Source organism: Sinocyclocheilus rhinocerous, unplaced genomic scaffold, assembly GCF_001515625.1.
Source record: "Sinocyclocheilus rhinocerous isolate Xijiao unplaced genomic scaffold, SAMN03320098_v1.1 scaffold480, whole genome shotgun sequence".
Lineage (NCBI taxonomy): Eukaryota > Metazoa > Chordata > Actinopteri > Cypriniformes > Cyprinidae > Sinocyclocheilus > Sinocyclocheilus rhinocerous.
The window spans coordinates 1,618,074-1,637,580 of NW_015655401.1; the positions used below are offsets into that span (position 1 = coordinate 1,618,074).

The 19,507-nt window shown below is 37.8% G+C and overlaps 2 protein-coding genes across 8 annotated transcripts in view; both read left to right on the plus strand.

The window, feature by feature from the left end:
• The window catches only part of LOC107718129 (casein kinase I-like), a 21,357-nt gene extending 8,228 nt beyond the window's left edge, over nucleotides 1–13,129 (plus strand). For 4 of the 7 annotated variants that reach the window (XM_016525102.1, XM_016525104.1, XM_016525103.1 and 1 more), the window contains exons 4-12: nucleotides 4,080–4,228; nucleotides 4,311–4,545; nucleotides 4,870–4,955; nucleotides 8,600–8,684; nucleotides 8,770–8,918; nucleotides 9,009–9,092; nucleotides 10,058–10,159; nucleotides 10,783–10,889; nucleotides 11,785–13,129. In XM_016525102.1, the coding sequence (XP_016380588.1) occupies nucleotides 4,080–4,228; nucleotides 4,311–4,545; nucleotides 4,870–4,955; nucleotides 8,600–8,684; nucleotides 8,770–8,918; nucleotides 9,009–9,092; nucleotides 10,058–10,159; nucleotides 10,783–10,889; nucleotides 11,785–11,839 (1,052 nt within the window). In that variant the 3' untranslated portion in view covers nucleotides 11,840–13,129. The remainder of the gene's footprint in view (nucleotides 1–4,079; nucleotides 4,229–4,310; nucleotides 4,546–4,869; nucleotides 4,956–8,599; nucleotides 8,685–8,769; nucleotides 8,919–9,008; nucleotides 9,093–10,057; nucleotides 10,160–10,782; nucleotides 10,890–11,784) is intronic. The other 3 variants (XM_016525106.1, XM_016525108.1, XM_016525107.1) reach the window with 3 other exon arrangements.
• Nucleotides 13,130–15,253: 2,124 nt separating this feature from the next.
• Nucleotides 15,254–19,507, plus strand: part of LOC107718130 (major facilitator superfamily domain-containing protein 12-like) — a 12,508-nt gene continuing 8,254 nt past the window's right edge. Inside the window, exons 1-6 of the mRNA XM_016525109.1 lie at nucleotides 15,254–15,897; nucleotides 16,142–16,352; nucleotides 16,478–16,610; nucleotides 18,304–18,510; nucleotides 18,716–18,808; nucleotides 18,908–19,000. Of these exons, the coding sequence (XP_016380595.1) occupies nucleotides 15,627–15,897; nucleotides 16,142–16,352; nucleotides 16,478–16,610; nucleotides 18,304–18,510; nucleotides 18,716–18,808; nucleotides 18,908–19,000 (1,008 nt within the window). The 5' untranslated portion in view covers nucleotides 15,254–15,626. The remainder of the gene's footprint in view (nucleotides 15,898–16,141; nucleotides 16,353–16,477; nucleotides 16,611–18,303; nucleotides 18,511–18,715; nucleotides 18,809–18,907; nucleotides 19,001–19,507) is intronic.

Consider the following 19,507-nt stretch of genomic DNA (forward strand, 5'->3'; position numbering starts at 1 on the left):
AATTATATTTTAAAATATTTAAAAATGAAAATGATATAACCAAATTTGTTTCACATTCTTTCTTGGAAAAGAAAGAATCACTACAACTTCTGAAAGTGACCAGCAGTGTTTTACCAGTACATAAAAAGTAATGTCACAAATCTGAAAATGTAATTTTAACATCAATGTGAACAAAGTAGTAGCCTACTTCTTCATATACCACAGCAAAAACTATAGCCTAAGAAAGTTCAAACATGATTAAAGGCAAGTGAACAAAGAAAAGAAAAAAAGAACAAATACACAATTTACAAGCATAGATAGTATTATTCAACAGTACAATAGTATGAACAGTAGTATTCAGGTACAGAAATGTAATGATTAAGTGTAAAATAACACTGCATAGTGTTCACTGTATGAATTAAATTTAGATTAATCTTTGTTATAGCTGTGTTTTGTTATTTGATTAATTAGTGACATATTCAGCAGCACGTATTTATAGGCTGCTGTCCCTTTAAATCCGACTGCACGGATCCAGTATAATGATACACATCCGATTTCTTTCTCAGCTGTTTACATTCATTTAAAACATAACCGACTGCGTTTACGAGAATGATCGTCGAGACGGGTACTATTGACATAATTCTGTGTTATGTGTCTGTTCAAACATGAGGAGATGCGAAAGACGAATGTTCGCGCGCCGTCTGAAATGCGTCTCTCTGTGTGTGCGCGCGCTTTGCAAGTGTGCGGCAGAACTGAAGAGACGCTGCGCGAGATGCAGCTTGTGCGCGCGCTTCAGGTGTGAGTCAGACAGCAAGACGAGACGGCAAAGAGTTGTTTTCTGCAACTTATTGCACTTAATAACTCTTTTTAACGTCAAGCAATTCTCTGCTATATGCGTCGAACTAAAACTTTGACCTTTTGCAACATTTTGATTTAAGTAGCCTATTATTAAAATAAGGATATCGCACGCCGTTGCGATATGCATATCACGATATTTACATTTGCGATATTTCGATAATTTAGTGACATATTCAGCAGCAGGTATTTATAGGCTGCTGTCCCTTTAAGACTGACTGCATGGATCTAGTATGATGATACACATCCGATTTCTTTCTCAGCTGTTTACATTCCTTTAAAACATAACTGACTGCGTTTACGAGAATGATTGTCGAGACGGGTACGTCAGCGCATCTCTCTACAAACATGTGAGTTTACTTAAACAGTGATTTTACCCTCTCCTTGCTGATGAAGATGTATCAATTCAGTATCTAAGCTATTTTATTAATAAAAGTCACGGCGCAGGGTTCACAACAAGTTTGTGTCCTCCTGAATGTTTGTATGTGTGTACGCGATCTCCGATCACACAAAAAAAAAAAATAGAAATGATTTTCTCAGACGGACAACATTAAAAATCATTTGAATTATTATAAAAATAATTAAATTGAATACGTATGGATGACCGTTGATTACAATGAATGATCAGTTTATTCCCCTCATTATTAATAGTTTCCCCTGTGGGATAAATAAAGTGAATAGCCCTATATTAATAATATTTATTAACATTGTTACAGTGCACAGCATAAATGAGTACACCCCCTCTGATTAAATATAAAAGATGTATTTTCTTAATGATCACTAATATAATTCATAGAAAGATGGCAAAATTGAAATGTATTAAACATATTCTTAAAAAAAACAGAGAAATACATGCCATTAATATCTGTAAAATAAGAAACTTAGCCAATTTTTGTTTAAATGAAGGATTGCAGGATTGAGTACAACCTAGATTTAATTCAACCAAGTGTAATATTCTAGAACTTAATATGTTTTCCATAACTCTAAGTACACTGCTCTGACATTTCTTGGCACTGAGTGTACAAGTTCATGACAAATGTTCACATCTGTGCTGTTTAACTCCTGGAGGACGACCTCCTTAAATGCCCTGGTCTTTAATGGGGAGTGTTGCTCAGCTCATCTCTACAGAATCCTCCACAGCTGCTCAAGAGTGTTAAGATTGATGTCCACTGAAGGATTTTCAATTCAGGAGAATGAATATATTCATTATCTTCATGTTTACAAAAAAGCCCAACAATGCAGGGAATGAGAAGAGGGTAGCATCTTCAGTTTCAGGTTTTTGTATTACATCACACAGTGGTGTGTGAATTCATGACAGCGTTGATAAAGTACAACTCCCTCACACCTTCAGCACTCATACATCCCTATAGAAGAGCTTTACTACCACTGAACGTCACTGTGGGAACCAGGCACTTCTCTCTGTACTCCTCCTCTAGCAACACCAGAACATTTTGGATGCTGTTAGATCCGAAATGATTGAATTGGTCTCATGAGACCAGAGTATGGATTCCCAGAAGTCTGTATTTTGTAAATATGGGCCTTGGAAAAAGCTAAATGAGTTTATTGTGCTTTGGCTACAGTCGGTAGTTCTGGTGTGGATAAACAAAAACTCACTCATCACTAAATGAAAGCTTAAAGTGAAGACCTGATTATTTCAGGGGCCTTTTCACAAGTCCATTGTTTTTGAATTTCTGTGTTACTTTGGCTATATTTTCACACTTAAAACAATAATTTGGTATTCCTCTTGTACCATTGTCCTCTTTTATGCTAAGAAATAAATCTCCTGACAGTTCTCTCTCAAGTGGTTTCATTGTTGTCAGCATTAAGTCTGAGTATGATTCAGTGGGCCATAAAACACTTAATTATCAATAAATTACTTACCTTTAACAGTTTTGGTTCAACATACCTGTTGATCAATACTTGCCTTAACCTTACACCAGAGTTTTTTTTTTAGTTTTATTTAGTAACTTTCAGGAGGGTGTACTCATTTTTGCAACACAACATTTTATCACTTTGATAAGAAAATGGTATTTTCTTGAATAATTTTAACATTCTTCTTTGGTAACTGATCAAGCAGACTTGCTGGAATATTATATCTCTAAAAAACCATAACATGTCTTCTAAGCAAAGAGTAATTGCTGAATATGTTAAGTTTCAGAGGGGGTGTACTCATTTATGCAGTGCACTGTATATATTATCCCTTTTATAGTATTATGCATAAGTCAAAAACCAACAAGATTTTTTTTTCACCATGTTTCCAGTTTTCTGCCTCTGGTAGAACTTCACATTTCTGGTCCAAAAGAAATGTGAAGAATGTACAAACTGAAAGCACTGAATACTTTTGTGATCTATTTTCATTAGTTATTTTCAAAAGGCAAATACTGACATGGATGTTTACAGAGCAGAGGTCACCTTTTTAATTCCAATTGGAGAGATAGACATTTGTTTGTCTTTATTATTATTATTTTGTGCTGTATTATTGGTTACTGTGTTATTTCTGTTTCTAAAGGCAGCAATAAATAACACTTTATTATCTAAAGAGTGTCCATGTGATTTTATACATGATTAATTTTGTGAAATGAATAAATGCATAATAATCGTCATAACCGTGATTATTCCTCAGACAATAATCGTAAAGAGTTGTTTTCTGCAACTTACTGGACTTAATAACACTTTTTAATTTCAAGCAATTCTCTGCTATATGCATCGACTTAAAACTTTGAGCTTTTGCAACGTTTTGATAGAGGTAGCCTATTATTAAAATGATTCAGATATCGCATGCCTTTCCGATATGCATATTGCGATATTTACAATCGCAGCCCTACGGGAAATGCTGGCATCGTCACATTTTTTCAAATGTCAGCACCGACATCGGTACTTTTGACAACACTAGTGTGCAAGAAACACATGAAGTATACACCATGTTCATATGCACCTAATAGATTTCCCAGCCCATTCAGAGTCGGTACCTTAAATCTGTTGCCCTATAATACCTACCATACACAAAAATGTAGCGTACATCAAATGTCTTAAAATAGATTCATGTCTACCTCATATGACTTAATAATCACTCCTAAAACATCTAAGAATGCCGAACACCACATAACAAAAGATTATCGTTCCTTGTCTTTATGTAATCTTATTATGTAACCTCATTTTAGTTAATGCTGTGCTAAATTGCCAGTTTGTACTTATATTTCAGAGCTCTGTGGATCTGTTTTCTAACTGCATATATACGTGTTCAGAGGGTGTTCCTCAGGTGTACTACTTTGGGCCTTGTGGGAAATACAATGCCATGGTGCTGGAGCTGCTGGGCCCCAGTCTGGAGGACCTGTTTGACCTCTGTGACAGAACCTTTTCCCTCAAGACCGTCCTGATGATCGCAATTCAGCTGGTCAGTGTTATCTCTCACTTATATGAGACAAAGAAAATAATTTAATTTATTAGTTCCAACATGACATATACCTCTATCATAGATCACACGGATGGAGTATGTGCACACAAGAAGCTTGATCTACAGGGACGTTAAGCCCGAGAACTTTTTGGTGGGCCGGCCAGGGACCAAGAGGCAACATACAATCCACATCATCGACTTTGGGCTTGCCAAAGAATACATTGACCCTGAGACCAAAAAACACATCCCATACAGGGAGCACAAGAGCTTGACAGGGACAGCTCGCTACATGAGCATCAACACACACCTGGGGAAGGGTAAGAGCCACACACACGGGGAAGATTCGCTCTGTCGGGTCTTAGGGTTGTTAGAATTTCATGGGGGGATAAAGACTAAAGTACGCCTTAAAACCTAGCTTAGCTGTTAGTGACACAAATCTCTGCATGCTCAGGCACAGCACTTGGATTTAATCATGATGCATTGGTAAGATGCAGGTGCTCTTTTTGGCTAAGGATTTTTGCCTTTTTTTGATTATTTATGCTAAATTCATAAATAATTTTGCACATTGAATTAAGTTTCTTGTCTGACTGAAGACAGATTCTAGTGTAGCTAGCAGTTTCATAAGTCTTTTTATCTTGCAGAGCAAAGCAGACGGGACGATTTGGAGGCGCTGGGTCATATGTTTATGTACTTCCTACGAGGCAGTCTACCCTGGCAAGGTTTAAAGGTATTGTTGTAGGTGGAGTGAAAGAAATGTTTGCTCCCTTCATTCATTTTGATTTAGAGGTTTGTTTCGAAAACAAAAATTAACTGTGAAAATCTAGAAAAATGCTGTTTGTTTTATTCTGTTACATTGCTTTAAATATCTTAAACCACAGTTTTTTGTATATATGAGAGTAGGGCTGTCACTAACGATTATTTTTTTAATCGGTCGATTATTCTGATGATTAATCGGATAATTATATTAATTCCTTTGGGTAATAAAAATAGACCCAAGTGAACAATAGCCTTTAAAATTACCTAAAATAAATATATAATAGCAATGATGCTAAAATAATTAGTTCAAATAAAGTATCAAAAGCGAGTAATCTTATGGTTTTATTGAACAAAACTGTTAAAATACATAATGCAGGGCTTAAAGTTCTCTGGCACTGTGCCGGATCTCCGGCTTGCAGCGTTTGGCTGCGGAAAAAAATTATCCTACATTTAAAAAAAACTTGTTGAAATCACTTTCGAGTACATGAGTTCGCCTACCAATGGTATGAGAGGAGCACAGCTTTCACTCTCAACCAAACTAACATTACTAGCCAATCAGAATTTTTTGCTCTTATAAACATGAGACGCGCATAATAGTATCCAATTCAGAGTCGCAGCCCTGATGAATGGAGAAGCACGACACGTTAAATAAGCTGCGAGGCACAATGTTCAAAGATGTCCATCTAACGCATATTTATATAGGAAAACTAATTAAAAAGAAGCAGAGCTTTGTAAACAGCTCAGAGTAATCATGTCATCTCCATAATAACGATATGATCACCAGGACAAATTTAGCGGGATTTTTGAAAAGGTCCTGTTCACACAATGATCTCTTAATGGTAACTTATTGGTAATTTACCAGTAAAGACTGTATGTGTGAAAGGGGCTAAACTCTTCCTCTGCATATGCTGTGAATTTGAATGGCTTAACGTTCATCTGGAAAAACAGTGTGCATTATCTCACTAGATTTGTAGCGTAAATCATTTATGAACCTTTGCCAACACAGGAGAATAGATCAACTTATTTCTAAATATGCCATTTATTGTACATCGCGATTTCAAAATAAAAGTTTCTGAGTTTGCATGTGGCCAAAGAATAAAATGTAACGCCCTCTGCAGGTATTTGTTATAATACATAATGTACTTAAAGGCACAAAAAGTAATTTTCGCCGCTAGAGGGCACCTATTCAAAATAAACAAAGAGACAAAGGCATAGTTTGATGACGCCGTGAGTGTGGAATCATGGGAGTTGTCATCTTCATCCTCATCCCCACAGCCGATGCAATCCGACGGGACTCGGGCAGAAATCATGTTCATGGATGAGCTAATCATTAGTTGCAGCCCTAGATTAGTTAAAATATTTCAAAATACAACTGCATTGTTTTACTTTTTGTAATTAAAAGAAATATTTTGTCATTGAAAATTTCTTAAAAATAGTATTGAAATATTGTCTTGTTCTAGTGAACCAAGTATCTGTATTTTGTCTCATCTCGTGAGCTAAGTGTATTGTCACACCCTAGTGTCGATAAGCGGTGATATAGCTCATAATTTTCCAAGTGTATGATATAGCTTTCATTCTTCAGGTCCATATATTCATGAAAAAAAAATCAGTTTGAATAAGAAAAGCAATAACTTTGCCATAGTAAGGACCCCCCTGCCCAGCCCCTGGAAAAAAGTTCAGGCTCAGGATTAATTTTTTTTTTGCTTTAACCCCTGATAATGTATTATAAACAATAGAACTAATGTACATTACCCTTTATAACAAATGACAGCAGAGTGCGCCAACGGCCTGACGATTGTTTTTACACTTTACTGCACGATCTAATCCTTGTTCAATATTGACTAAACAACATTCAATTCAAATGTCCACTTAATCTTTAATATTGGGCCATTTCTTAATGACAGAAATGCTACAGCCACTGTAATTTTTTGAATATGTGGACATCAAAACATGTAAACTCAGAGTGCGGGTTTGAGCTTTTATTTTGAAATCGCGATGAACAGTTAGCATGTTCAGAAAGATATTGATGTGTCCTCCCGTGTGTTTGCGTAGGTTTATAAATGATTTACCTTACTCAACGCAGGCAAATTGCATTTGAGGATTTTTTTTAAATTGAGTGTTCAAATTGAATCGAGGAATCGTGACCTATATCATATGAGAGATGAATGTCTCTCATCAGTTCTGCAAATAAAAACTGAGACTTAAAGTCAGGTAAAGTAAAAATCTATGGTTAGAGTTTCCCCTCTATTTAGTTGTCTCATTCTCTTAACTTTGTTTTGATGCTATCTTTCAAGTTTGAGAGTCTTATCTCACCCAGCTAATGTCTGAAACAGTCATGAGCCCCGCTATCTGTCACTATCATGGAAAGTCAGCAGAATAACCAATAGCTTTACAGCCTCGATAAGCTGACCTATTTAGAAGACAAAAAAAGATGTTTAAAGATGTGTTTGTTTACAGCTTTTTCTGGTTTATAGTGTAAAGGAGAAAAAAAAGACTGACATCCTTGTGACTTTCCTGTTGAATGGAACATACTAATCATAATTTAGCTTATTAAAGGGTTCCCACTATTATGGAAAATATGGAAATATCAAGGAAAAATTAAAGGGTTGATGTTCCTAAAAAGAACATTATTTTGTGTATTTGGTGTAATGAAAGTGAGCGGAGGCCTGCGGGCTAGAGTGAGCGGAGGCCGGCGGATTCGACGAAAGAGCGGCCAGCGGGTGGCCTAGAGTAAGCTGAGGCCGGCATTGAGTGAGTGGTGGCGGGCAGGCTTGCGGCAACCACATGTGACGACCCCGGGCTGGACTCCGCTTCGTCCCCGGTGAAAGCCGAGACATGTGGGGGCGTGTTAGAACAAGCCGTTTTAGGTAGGCGTAGTTGACTCTTAACTTTTATAAAGAATATCTCTTTGGATTTGAGACTTTAGTCTTTGCAACTTTACAGATCTTCTTTATGCACCAAGAGCTTGTAACACTTCAAAGAGAAAGGAAAAATTGAAATCGCATCATATGACCCCTTTAATAAATTAAAAAGTAGCCATATTAATTCTAAAGTAGTCTTAATTCTAAAGTAAATTTCATGAAAGTCTCGGCTCTAAAATATTCTGTTGGCTAGAAATTGTTCTTTGTGAGCTCAGTCTTTATAGAATAAGGATTTTTAAATTAAGTTTTCGAAGGGTTTCACTTGAAGCCCAAAGTATACTTCAGCTGTCTGTGTTCAACGATGGTCCGCGCAATCTTTGTGATCAGAAGTGTCCGTGGACAACAGCACAGGCGCACGGTGAATGTTGAGTCTACTAGGTGGTACTGAGCATGTGTCAAACTCGTCCATGCACGCTCATCTGCGTTTGAGTATACTTTTGAAAGCTGTGGCTGTACGGGAGACACATGGTAACTACATGGGTTAAGGTTAGGTTCAGGGGTAGTACCTATTTATTACCCAGTTATTGCAGTTACTGTAGTAAGTACATAATATGTACATGCCGAGCAGGACTGTGAAATAAAGTTAATGCTAATAGTATGCTAATAGTATAAAAGAGAGCAATTTACTGGACAAATGTCTTCATGGATTCCCAAAATGTTCTTATCTTTGTTGTGTCCCGTTTCATTCATTAAGGCTGACACACTGAAGGAGCGCTATCAGAAAATTGGAGATACCAAAAGGGCAACCCCTATAGAAGTGCTCTGTGAGAGTTTCCCTGGTAAGCAGGTTCTTTTTCAAATGGCCACATATCTTGTGCTGTCTCATCTCCAGTGCATTGCCTTAACTTTGACATCCTTTCACAGAAGAAATGGCCACCTACCTGCGCTACGTGCGGAGACTGGATTTCTTTGAAAAACCAGATTACGACTACTTGAGAAAGCTCTTTACAGACCTCTTTGACAGAAATGGCTATGTCTTTGACTATGAATATGACTGGGTCGGCAAGCCGCTGGTAGGTCTAATTGGATGTCATATCATAAACCACTTGTATATGATGTAAAAAAAAGTACATGGATGTTGAGTTTTCTTTGTGTCTATACAGCCGACTCCAATAGGACCAATGCCTAGTGACACACCTCTGCAGCCCAGCAGCAGAGACAAAGCACAACCCCAGACCAAAAACCAGGTGGGATAAGTCACTATACCTTTATGCTATTATTAAATTACACGCATCCCTTTTTTGTGTAATTTTATAGTATATGGTCAAGCGATAAGTTGTAGTTTAATTGCTTTGAGTGCCACTTTAAAATAAAATTAAGGAATTAAATAATGAAAAAAACTCTTCAAATTTACTAATGTCCATATTTAAAACAGTTAATTTAACCATTATTATTTTGTAATAAATAATTTCTATTTTGTAATTTAATTTCTGTTGTACTCATACGTGAACTGCACATTGGCATTTGTTTTTTTTTAACTCCGTTACCTTAATTTAAACATTATTTATTAATTTATTGTTAATTTAACTTTTTTTTAAACATTAACCAATTTAAATGTATTTATTTGTCAATTTGACAGTAATTTTAGTTTATATTTTAGTATTGATTTCTTTTATATGATAATATTTATTATATTTGACATAGAGAAACATTACTTTATGCAGTGTAATTTTTTTAATGTTTTATGATTCTCTTTTAAATCATGTCAACAGTATCTTTTTGTTTCACTCATCAACAATCCCAAGGCAACTTCCTGCAGCCAGAGTAGTTTTTGCTAGTCTGAAGATCTGTAATTTCCTCAAATGCTGTCATTCTTTTAGATGGTGGTATTTCCATGTCTTGGTCACAGTCCCTTAAATAAAAGCCCGTTACATTCTAAGTTTTGATATGATTGGCTAGAGCTGTTTGTGAAAGATAAGAGCTCAGCTTCCCTCTTCATCTGTGCATGTCGCGTGATCTCTTGGTTTTTCACTCACACTTTTATTTCCACCTCTGTCCTGTTAGCTAGAATAGTCTGCTTGTGCATGGAAGGCGTTCCTCTTTAAACTCGTTCTGTTCTTTTTTTCTTTACACCCTCACCTCTTTCACCTCAAAAACATCTCTTATGCCCTTTGCCACCCCTCACCCCTTTCCCCCATCGCTGTCATGCCAGTCTCCAGAACCTAAAGGAAGTGAGTCCCAGCCCACTCCTGTGACCAACAGGGAGCTCCTGGGGTCGCACCTCACGGCCGATAGGCTGGGGGGCTCTGTCCAGGTACTGGGTGTTTGCGCAGTACTGCATGCCGTTAGTGTCGATCGCCTCCTTTCTATGTTCTTGTTCTCTGTTCCTTTCATCCTCTCACTTGAGACACCTCTATCCATTTTTTCAGCTGTGAACACTTAAATGGTCTTTTCCTTTGTCTAACACACGTCACTTGCACGCTCTTGATGGTTAGGCTTGGGATCTGGTGACTTCAGTGTGAAAATACTGCTTGTATTGTAAATAAGTAGCTAAGCAAGACAAATTAATGTTTGCTTGTGTACTTCTAGTTATCCAGGGTGCAAATTTTCATTTAAAATATATTAGATTTCCAACTAAACTTGCTCATTTTCTGTGTTAGCGTATTTTCCAAGTGCTGTTCTTTCATTTTACATTTCCCCACTTTCTTCTTAACCGTCCCTGGTTGGTGCTAAGCAACCTGAATTTGAATTGTTTAATTATTTAAAAAAGTGTCCTTAATAGGTTACTAAGCCCCAACCCGAGTTTCATGAACTGATAAATATGAAGTGTAAGTTAGATTAAATAAATTCCAGTGTGTACTGTGGTTTTGTGTTGTTACTCATCTTTGCCAATCTGTATTAAAAACTCATTGCCTGCTGCCTTAAATTAATGTTCAGGTTATGAGCTCAACCAACGGAGAAGTGAATACAGACGATCCCACGGCGGGACACTCCAACGCTCCCATAACTGCCCCTGCTGAAGTAGAGGTGGCTGATGATACAAAGTAAGTACAGTTTTTACAAAACCATTAATACCCAAATTTCCCATACAAATGTTTTCTTTTAAATAATTTGCATAGTCTTCCATACTGAGCCGTTTCCCTTTCCTTTTTTAAGTGTATTCGATAAAGATAAAGAAACTGCAAAGATTTATCCCACCAGCCACTAAGGTTGCAGTGTCAACCTTATCAGTTTATCAGTTTATTAATTCTTATATTGAATCGGTCTTTTTGTTAATTCATTTCAATTCATAATTCAATTCTCTAATTGAAATAAAGCTGAAATATAAATATTAAACTTTAAAGTTAAAAATAATTTTAAATGATTCCTTGGCAACTAACTGAACTACAATAAGCTCAAGTAGTAAAATTACTAAAAATGAAATACCCACCAGTTACATATAGTTTTACACAATTGTGCAGTCTGATCCATGCTAACATTAGGAGACATTTGGGCCTGTTTTTGTCCTAGTGCAGTGGTTCTCAACCTTTTTTTCCACCGGGCCGCACTATGGTTCAAGTGCAAGTCTCGCGGGCCGCAAGCATATCATTTACATACTACGTCAGCAATACAAACCAACCTGATTTATAATATTATAGCCTAAATATTATGATATCTAATCGATTACATTCATTGAAATAAATAATTCTACTCCCCATAAATAACACCCAATTTTGTGAAATTCGGCTCGAAAGGAGTACAGCACAATCATTATGCGTGGGGGGGGGCACCCACTGGCAGACGAGCCACGAGCACTTTTTTATATGTTCTACATTTCATGTATTTCCTAGTGGGTTTGTAAAATTAGCTTTCAACTGCCTAACTAAGACGACGTTTGACAAGTTTGAGAATGAAGGGAGGAGATTGCAAAACCGTCTTCAACTCATTCGCTCTTTTCAGGTGCTGTTGTTTTTTCAAGAGGAGGAAGAGGAAAACGCTCCAGCGGCACAAGTGAGGAGGAACATCTTTGAAACGTTAAGAGTCACTGGTGCGTTTAAAGTAAAAACAAAAGCAAAGGACTTGAGCTGAAAACGTGGAGTTCTTCTCTCCCTTTCTGTCTCTGCTCCGCCTCAGAACAGAAACTCACTGCCTCACTTTTGGCATCTGCTCAGCGAGGACACCTCAGTACTCTGCGCTCTGACACTCTTTCTAAGGAAACAATTCAGTGGAACAAATAAATATATTTGTACAATGTGGGACACCAGAAGAGACTTCAGTGGTCAGAAACAAGATGATATATGTTACGTGACTTAAACCCAGATGGACTGTTTAATCTTGTATTTTAGATGACATGCAAAACCATTATTTGAGAACTAAAAGGCAACCAGACTCACACTTACACACAGACATCCGTTCACTTTGACACTGGCTGGATGAGTGAGTGATGTGCTCCATGGTGTTTTTGTTTTTTATGGGATCAAAATAAGTGGGGAAAGACTGCTGACTGACGTATGGAGAAAAGTACACCGATTCAGACAACCAATGTAAATTCTGTCTTTCCTTTTTGTTTTTGTAATTTAAAAAGTTGTTTTGAAGATCTGCTCTCCCAGTTTTACTCATGTTGTAGAATGTGTGAACATTTTTTTAACCGCTCTTAGAGTTTCTTTATTTTCTCTTTTTTTTTGTATTATTATTTTTTTTTACTTCCTCTTTTTTTCCCTGTCGATGTGGATGATGTTGTTGTAGCACAGTGGCTGGTCTCAGGTACTGTGGGAGATGGAGAGAAATGCATTGGACCTCTCCTATGTGAATTGCACTTTTGGGGGGAGAAAAGCGAACCGTTTGGCATTTCTGGCATTGAAATGAACAGAAAGCAACAGAAATAAAGGCAGACGTTGGATCATTTATACAGCAGGGCTGGTCTCTCCCAAAGGGACAGAAGTGATTCTCTCAGTCAAAATTGTGCTTTTTTGTTTGTTTTTCACATTAGATTAATTTACCTGGGAATCATAGTTTGTGCCTTTCCAAGTAAAACATTTAACACTAATGTGTCTCTCTCTCTACGATTCCTAACCAGGTGAAGTGTCCATGGCCCTCTCAGATTGTTTGTTCTCTACTGTGCGCTCCATGCCAGTCTAATTGAGCCTGTTGGCATTTCTCAGATTTCTTTTTCGTTGTTGTAAAGTGCATCAGCAAAGCTCCATGAAGACGCGAGTCTGTGGGTTTATACGCAGTAACAGAGGTTGCCTATCAGAATGAGGATGTGTATTGATTTACATACCTATTAAATGTTGCTTTTCTTCTATGCCTCATAAGATGTTACATGTTGTGTCTGTGCACAATCACTGTTTTGAGTTTATGGTTGTGGTTAATTATTGCGGTTATTTCTGCAACAGTGATTTCAGTAGAGTCAACATCATGTGACATACAGAGGCAGTTGCAGTTAATCACCAGGATGCGGTGCCACAGAACAGTGTTTCCCAACCGGGGTGCCGTGTAAAAAAATCCTTTTTTAATATTTTTAAATTGCTAAAATGTAAAAAAAAAAGAAAAGCAGCTATTATATAATATCCAATTCTGATGTCGCCAATAATTAGAGATGCACTGAAATTTCCGGCTGCCGAAAATTAGTTCACCGCTCAGGTTTCACTTTCACGTGGTGTGACGCTCTGCGTGTTATCCCGCTCTATGCGTGTGCGCTCCGCTCAGTCGCTCCACTCATATACCGTTCATGCTCAGGTTTGCAATAACATGAGTAAAAGGTGAGTAAATGATGATGACAATTTTTATTTTTGGGTTAAACTTAGTTGTGACAGAGAGTTAATTTCAATTAACTAAATACGCATTGAATTTAGTGTTGCTGAGTGGCAAGAAAAAAATCTAAATCAACTAAAATAAATAAATTAAATCTCTCGGGCACACACATTTCTTTTTTAAGCAGAAACATGGGAGGAATATACAGTTGTGCTCAAAACTATTCATACCCTTGGTAAATATGATCAAAGAAGGCTGTGAAAATTAATCTGTATCATCAATCCTTTAGATATTTTATTTAAAAAATGGACTAAAATCTAACCTTTCATTGGAGAATAAGAATTTAAAATGGGAGAGAAATCTCATTATGAAATAATTTTTTTTCTCTAATACACATTGGTCACAATTAATCATACCCTTTTATCCAATACTTTTTGCAACCTCCATTTTGCCAAGAGAACAGCTCTGAGTCTTCACCTATAATGCCTGAAGAGTTTAGAGAACATCTGACAGGAGATCAGAGACCATTCCTTCATCCAGAATCTCTCCAGACCCTTCAGATTCCCAGCTCCATGTTGATGCTTCTCCTCTTCAGTTCACCACACTCATTTTTTATAGGGTTCAGCTCAGGGAACTGGGTTGGCTAGGGCAGAAGCTTGGTTTTGTTCTCAGTGACCCATTTTTGTTTTCATTTTGATGTTTGTTTGTGGATCATTGTCCTGTTGGAAGTTCCAACCATGGCCCATTATAAGATTTCTAGCATGGACAGTCAGTTTTAAAAAATTTTATCCATTGGTATTTTATAAAATCCATTATGCCATCTATCAGAATAAGATATCCAGTATCTCCGGCAGAAAAATAGGCCCACAACATTAAAGATCCAGCAGTATATTTCATTGTACACATGGGGTACTTTTTTATCCCTGTGTGCACCAAACCCATCTTGAGTGTTTGCTACTAAAAAGCTATTTTTTAGTTTCATCTGAACATTGAACCCAGTCCCATTTAAAGTTCCAGTCGTGTCTAGTAAATAAATGTGCTGGAGTTTGTTTTTGGATGAGAGCGTTTTCTTTTCTAGTTTTTTCTTGAAACTCTCCCAAACAACGTTTTTTTGTGTGTGTTTTTTTAGGCTTTCTGACCCCAAGACTCAACTATTTTCTGCAGTTCTCCAGCTGTGATCCTTGGAGTCTTTGGCCAAATCAAACTCTCCTCCTCACCGTGCATTAGGACGATATAGACACACGTCCTCTTACTGTATTAGAGAACTATATTTATTTCATAATGTGATTTTCCCCCACTTTCACTTTTTTTTTCACTTTAATAAAAAGGTTAGATTTTTTTTTTTACATTTTTGAATAAAAGATCAAGTGGATAAACAATGCGTATTTATTTTCACAGCCGCCTTTGATCATATTTACCAAGGGTATGAATAATTTTGAGCACAACTGTAGTTTATGTAGAGTGCTGATTGAACAGCAGGTGGGGATAACGTTTTTTGACAACTGCTACATTATTGTGTTATGTGGCTCATACACTAGCAAACAAAAAAATGCGCGACTGTATTGTGGAAATAAGCTTAAAAACCACGACTGCTCATATTTTGCGACCACTCACCACCATAGTCGGTCGTATTAAAGAGGATATGGCAACACGCCGGATGAGAGGGTGTGGCCTAAAAAACACGTCATGACAACACGAATCGAAAATAACAAGGCGCTACGCTATACTACGTTTTGCGCACTAGACAAATTCAACATTAACCATGCTGAATTAATATTTACCAACATGACATTTAAAACTGTAAGCCTCTATCCATGAAAGAGAATGTTACAATTTCAATTCGCGCCTAATCCATCGTGACTCAGTCAGCTGACCAAATCCTTGGGAACTGACTCTTTCTACAGTGATGGACCGAGAGCCTTGAACTGCCCACCAGACTCATTCTCCCTGCAGTGTGGAAGCCGGCGCTGGAGAGGGCAATATGCTGAGCTCGATCAAAGGGAATACGCATTTTTAGCCGACTGAGGGTTGACTGTATCGCGTTAATCATGCCGGACTCTTCAGAAGCCTCTTTACCCGCGTGCAGGCGCTTGAGTTACTCAGTGGGGCATTTTCTCAACGACCTGTGCGCCTCTATGTGGTTCACATACCTGCTGGTGTTTTATCATTCTGTGCTGGGCTTTCAGAACATATATGCTGGTGTGTTGCTGCTAGTGGGACAAATAGCGGATGGAGTGTGTACACCGCTCATCGGTTATGAGTCTGATAAGACACCCGGCTGTGGATCATATGGGAAGAGAAAAACATGGCATTTAGTCGGTGAGTGACGAGGAACTTAAAGGGACAGTTCAGCCAAAAATGAGTCTGTCATCACCATGTTGTTCTAGACCTGTATGACTTTCAAAATAAGATTTCAGGGATGAATTCACTTTAATTTTCATATTATGTCCTTAGTAAATTGTGACACAATTTGTTTTTGGGTAAATTGTCTCTTTAAGGTTTATCTCTTGCATATTTATGTATGATATATTATTCTCATTTACTCTCTTTTTACTTTATTTAGGAACTATTAGCGTCCTCCTGTCGTTCCCCTTTATATTTAACCAGTGCCTGGGCTGTGATCTGGACACTCCACAGTGGGTCAGTCTCACTTACTTCACCCCCTTCATCGTCATCTTCCAGTTTGGATGGGCGGCCACCCAGATTTCCCATCTCTCCCTCATTCCCGAGCTGGTGACTTGCGAGCATGAAAAAGTGGAGCTCACTGCGTACAGGTAAACTCGTGCAGATCTGCACATGTAATGATCAACTATTCTCGTGACGTTTGTTTGGAGGACTTTGTCTGTAGTGACCGGGATGATGTCTTAGCTTTTTATTGTATTTTGGTTGTATCCTTTAGGTATGCCTTTACTGTGATAGCCAACATCACAGTGTATGCAGTGGCCTGGCTGATGTTTCATTTTCAGACTCAGGAAGGAGATGATCCTGCCATTACGGAAAACCTTGGCCTGGTTGACATCCCTGTTTTCAGAGTGAGTGCTGAATTTACTGTGCTGAACAGAACCCTTGGTCATTTCATCCTGCATTAAAAATAGTTCAATTAAAGACCCCATGATTTTAAAGGGGCCATATGATGCTGCTAAAAAGAACATTATTTTGTGTATTTGGTATAATGAAATGTGTTTATGCGGTTTAAGGTTCAAAAAACAAATTTTCCACATACTGTACATACTGTTTCTCCTCTATGCCCCGCCTTTCTGAAACGCATCGATTTTTACGAAGCTCATCGAAAAAGCAAGTCTTGCGTGAGTGGCGGCCGGCTGCCTAGAGTATGCGGAGGCCGGCTTGAGTGAGCAGAGGTGGCGGGCTTGAGAACGGCGCGTCCGGCGGATTCGACGAAGGAGCGTCCGGCGGGCTTGCGGCAACCACATGACTGTGTGTGCTAGTGTACTCCTAAATTATATTTGATGAAATAAATATATGTACAATTATACTCTGTTACACACACACTACCATGCAAAGTTTTTTTTAATTTTTTTTTTAAAGAAAACTGAAAAGAAACAAAACTGATCAAAAGTGACAGTAAAGACACATATTATGTTGCAAAAAATATAAAAGTAAATACTGTTTTTTAACTTTCTATTCATCAAAGAATCCTGGAAGAAATGTGTCACAGTTTAAAAAATATTAAACAGCATAACTGTTTAAAATTGGTAATAATAAGTAAAAAATAATGGTACAAATAATGTTTATTAAGCACTAAATCAGCATATTAGAATGATTTTTGATGGATCGTGTAACTATCTATCTATCTATCTGTCTATGGAAAAAAGACAGGGAAAGTTTATTTAAACTAAGTAAAGAGGATCAGTTTCATGTTGACTTAAAAGTCAGTATAAATTCAAATTTTGATGGACATGGTTTCCTTGAACCTTGTATGAGCCAGCAAATTTCTTTTAGATGTTTCTTTATATCAGTAGTTAAATATTTTAAATGCATATAATCAACAGTTTATGGTTTTCAGCTGATTTTTTTTATAGACTGGTCTTTTCAGTCTTTGCTTCTGTTGATGTTAACCTACCATGTTACATAATGTAGGCCTGGTCAAAACAGCTCTGACAAGTTTTATGCAGTGATATCAAAGACTATAGCATACCCAAGACGTGTCATTTGTATAGTTTTGAATGGGGAAAAATGCAACGCTCAATATGGCCGCTCTATCGAAGGAAGTCTCGCCTTCTGAATAAAAGAGCTAATCTGTAAAGTCATCGTGTCACTGCAGCTGTTAGAAGTCCTGGTTGCTATAGAAACAACGTTGTGGAGATGCACGCTTAGGACTGCGCATGTGCATTGGCTGGTCTAGCCTGAAAAACAAGCTTTTTTTAAACGCTATTGGAGCATAAGAAAAAACATTTATGAGACAGTTGTTGTCAGATTTCATTGGTGCGCATTGGCTGGTCTAGCCTGAAAAACAAGCTTTTTTTAAACGCTATTGGAGCATAAGAAAAAACATTTATGAGACGGTTGTTGTCAGATTTCATTGGTGATTTCAAATATGAAATTTAATCGTAAGGTTGGCGAAAAAAAAAAATGTTTTGGAGAATTTGATGTTTCCCCATTCAAAGAGATAGGAGCTGCACTTGCATGCCCGAGAGGCGTTTCAAAGATGGCCGCCGAGTGACATGACTTGCCTTAAAGTGACTTTGGTAATATCTGTTCACTCAGGGTCTAAGTCTTACAGTAGTAGGCATTGGAGCTCTGTTCTCGCTGCTCTTTCACCTGGGCACACGGGAGAAGGGGGCACGTCCCCGTCAGGAGGAGGAGGGGTCTAGTCCTGGGGAGTGCCAGCCTCTTCTTAACAACACCACTGTTGCTCCTCCCACAAGTCTACTGCAGTGGAAGCACTGGCTGCGACAGCCGTCATTCTACCAGGTTAGCAGCCAGTACCCGTGTTACTCTTTAGTGGCGTGTAATGTAATTCTCAGCTTTTGTGATTAATCTGAATAGTGGCTTGAAACACAGTGTTATCACTTAATCACAGTGGTGTGAAAACGTTCAGGACTGTATTTAGTAATTGTCTGTTATAACTGACAATCAGAAAGTTAATATCATCTCTTAACCCTGCTCTGTTATTCAGGTGGCTATGCTTTATATGTCCACCAGACTGATAGTGAACCTGTCACAAGCATACATATCCATGTATCTCACCTACACACTACTGCTGCCAAAGGTAAAACAACTATAGTAATACTACACTTTGCACCCAGTTCATCAACAAAAGCATAGAAGAAAAAAGGCAGTGATCTCTGTTTGATCCTCTTTCTTGCAGAAGTACATAGCCACCATTCCCCTGGTCATGTTCCTAAGTGGCTTTGCTTCCTCGTTTATCATGAAGCCTCTAAGCAAGCTAATGGGCAAATGTGTGAGTATGAGTTTGCATGTGTGTCTTTTGATTGAAATATAAGCTAAAATACCTCTTCCCATTGTTGGAAGTGATTAACAATCCAGAGATACCAGTCAGTTTTGCTGCGTCATATATGTGTGATCAAATTTATGAGTTGTGCAGACACGAACACCACTATAAAGTTGTGGGGAAATGTGTGATTTTTCTTTGAGCCCAAGCTTTACAAGTTGGAGGTATGTCAATTATAGATTGACATACCTCCAACAGCCGACTGAATACAGTTCGTCGCTTTTCACTTTTCCCATGACCCGATGAACACTGATTCATGTTCAATCCGCGAAAACAAGCACCTGCCAATGCCAACAGGGGTAACACACTGATCGGACAAAACCAGACCAATGTGTCAGTTGCGGTTTAAAAACATCAGTCGGTGCAGTGTGAATTGGCCTTTCGACTACCTCATGCAGGTTTTTCAAGACCGCTGGAACCCTGATTCTTCCAAAAAAAAAAAAAAAAAAAAAAAAA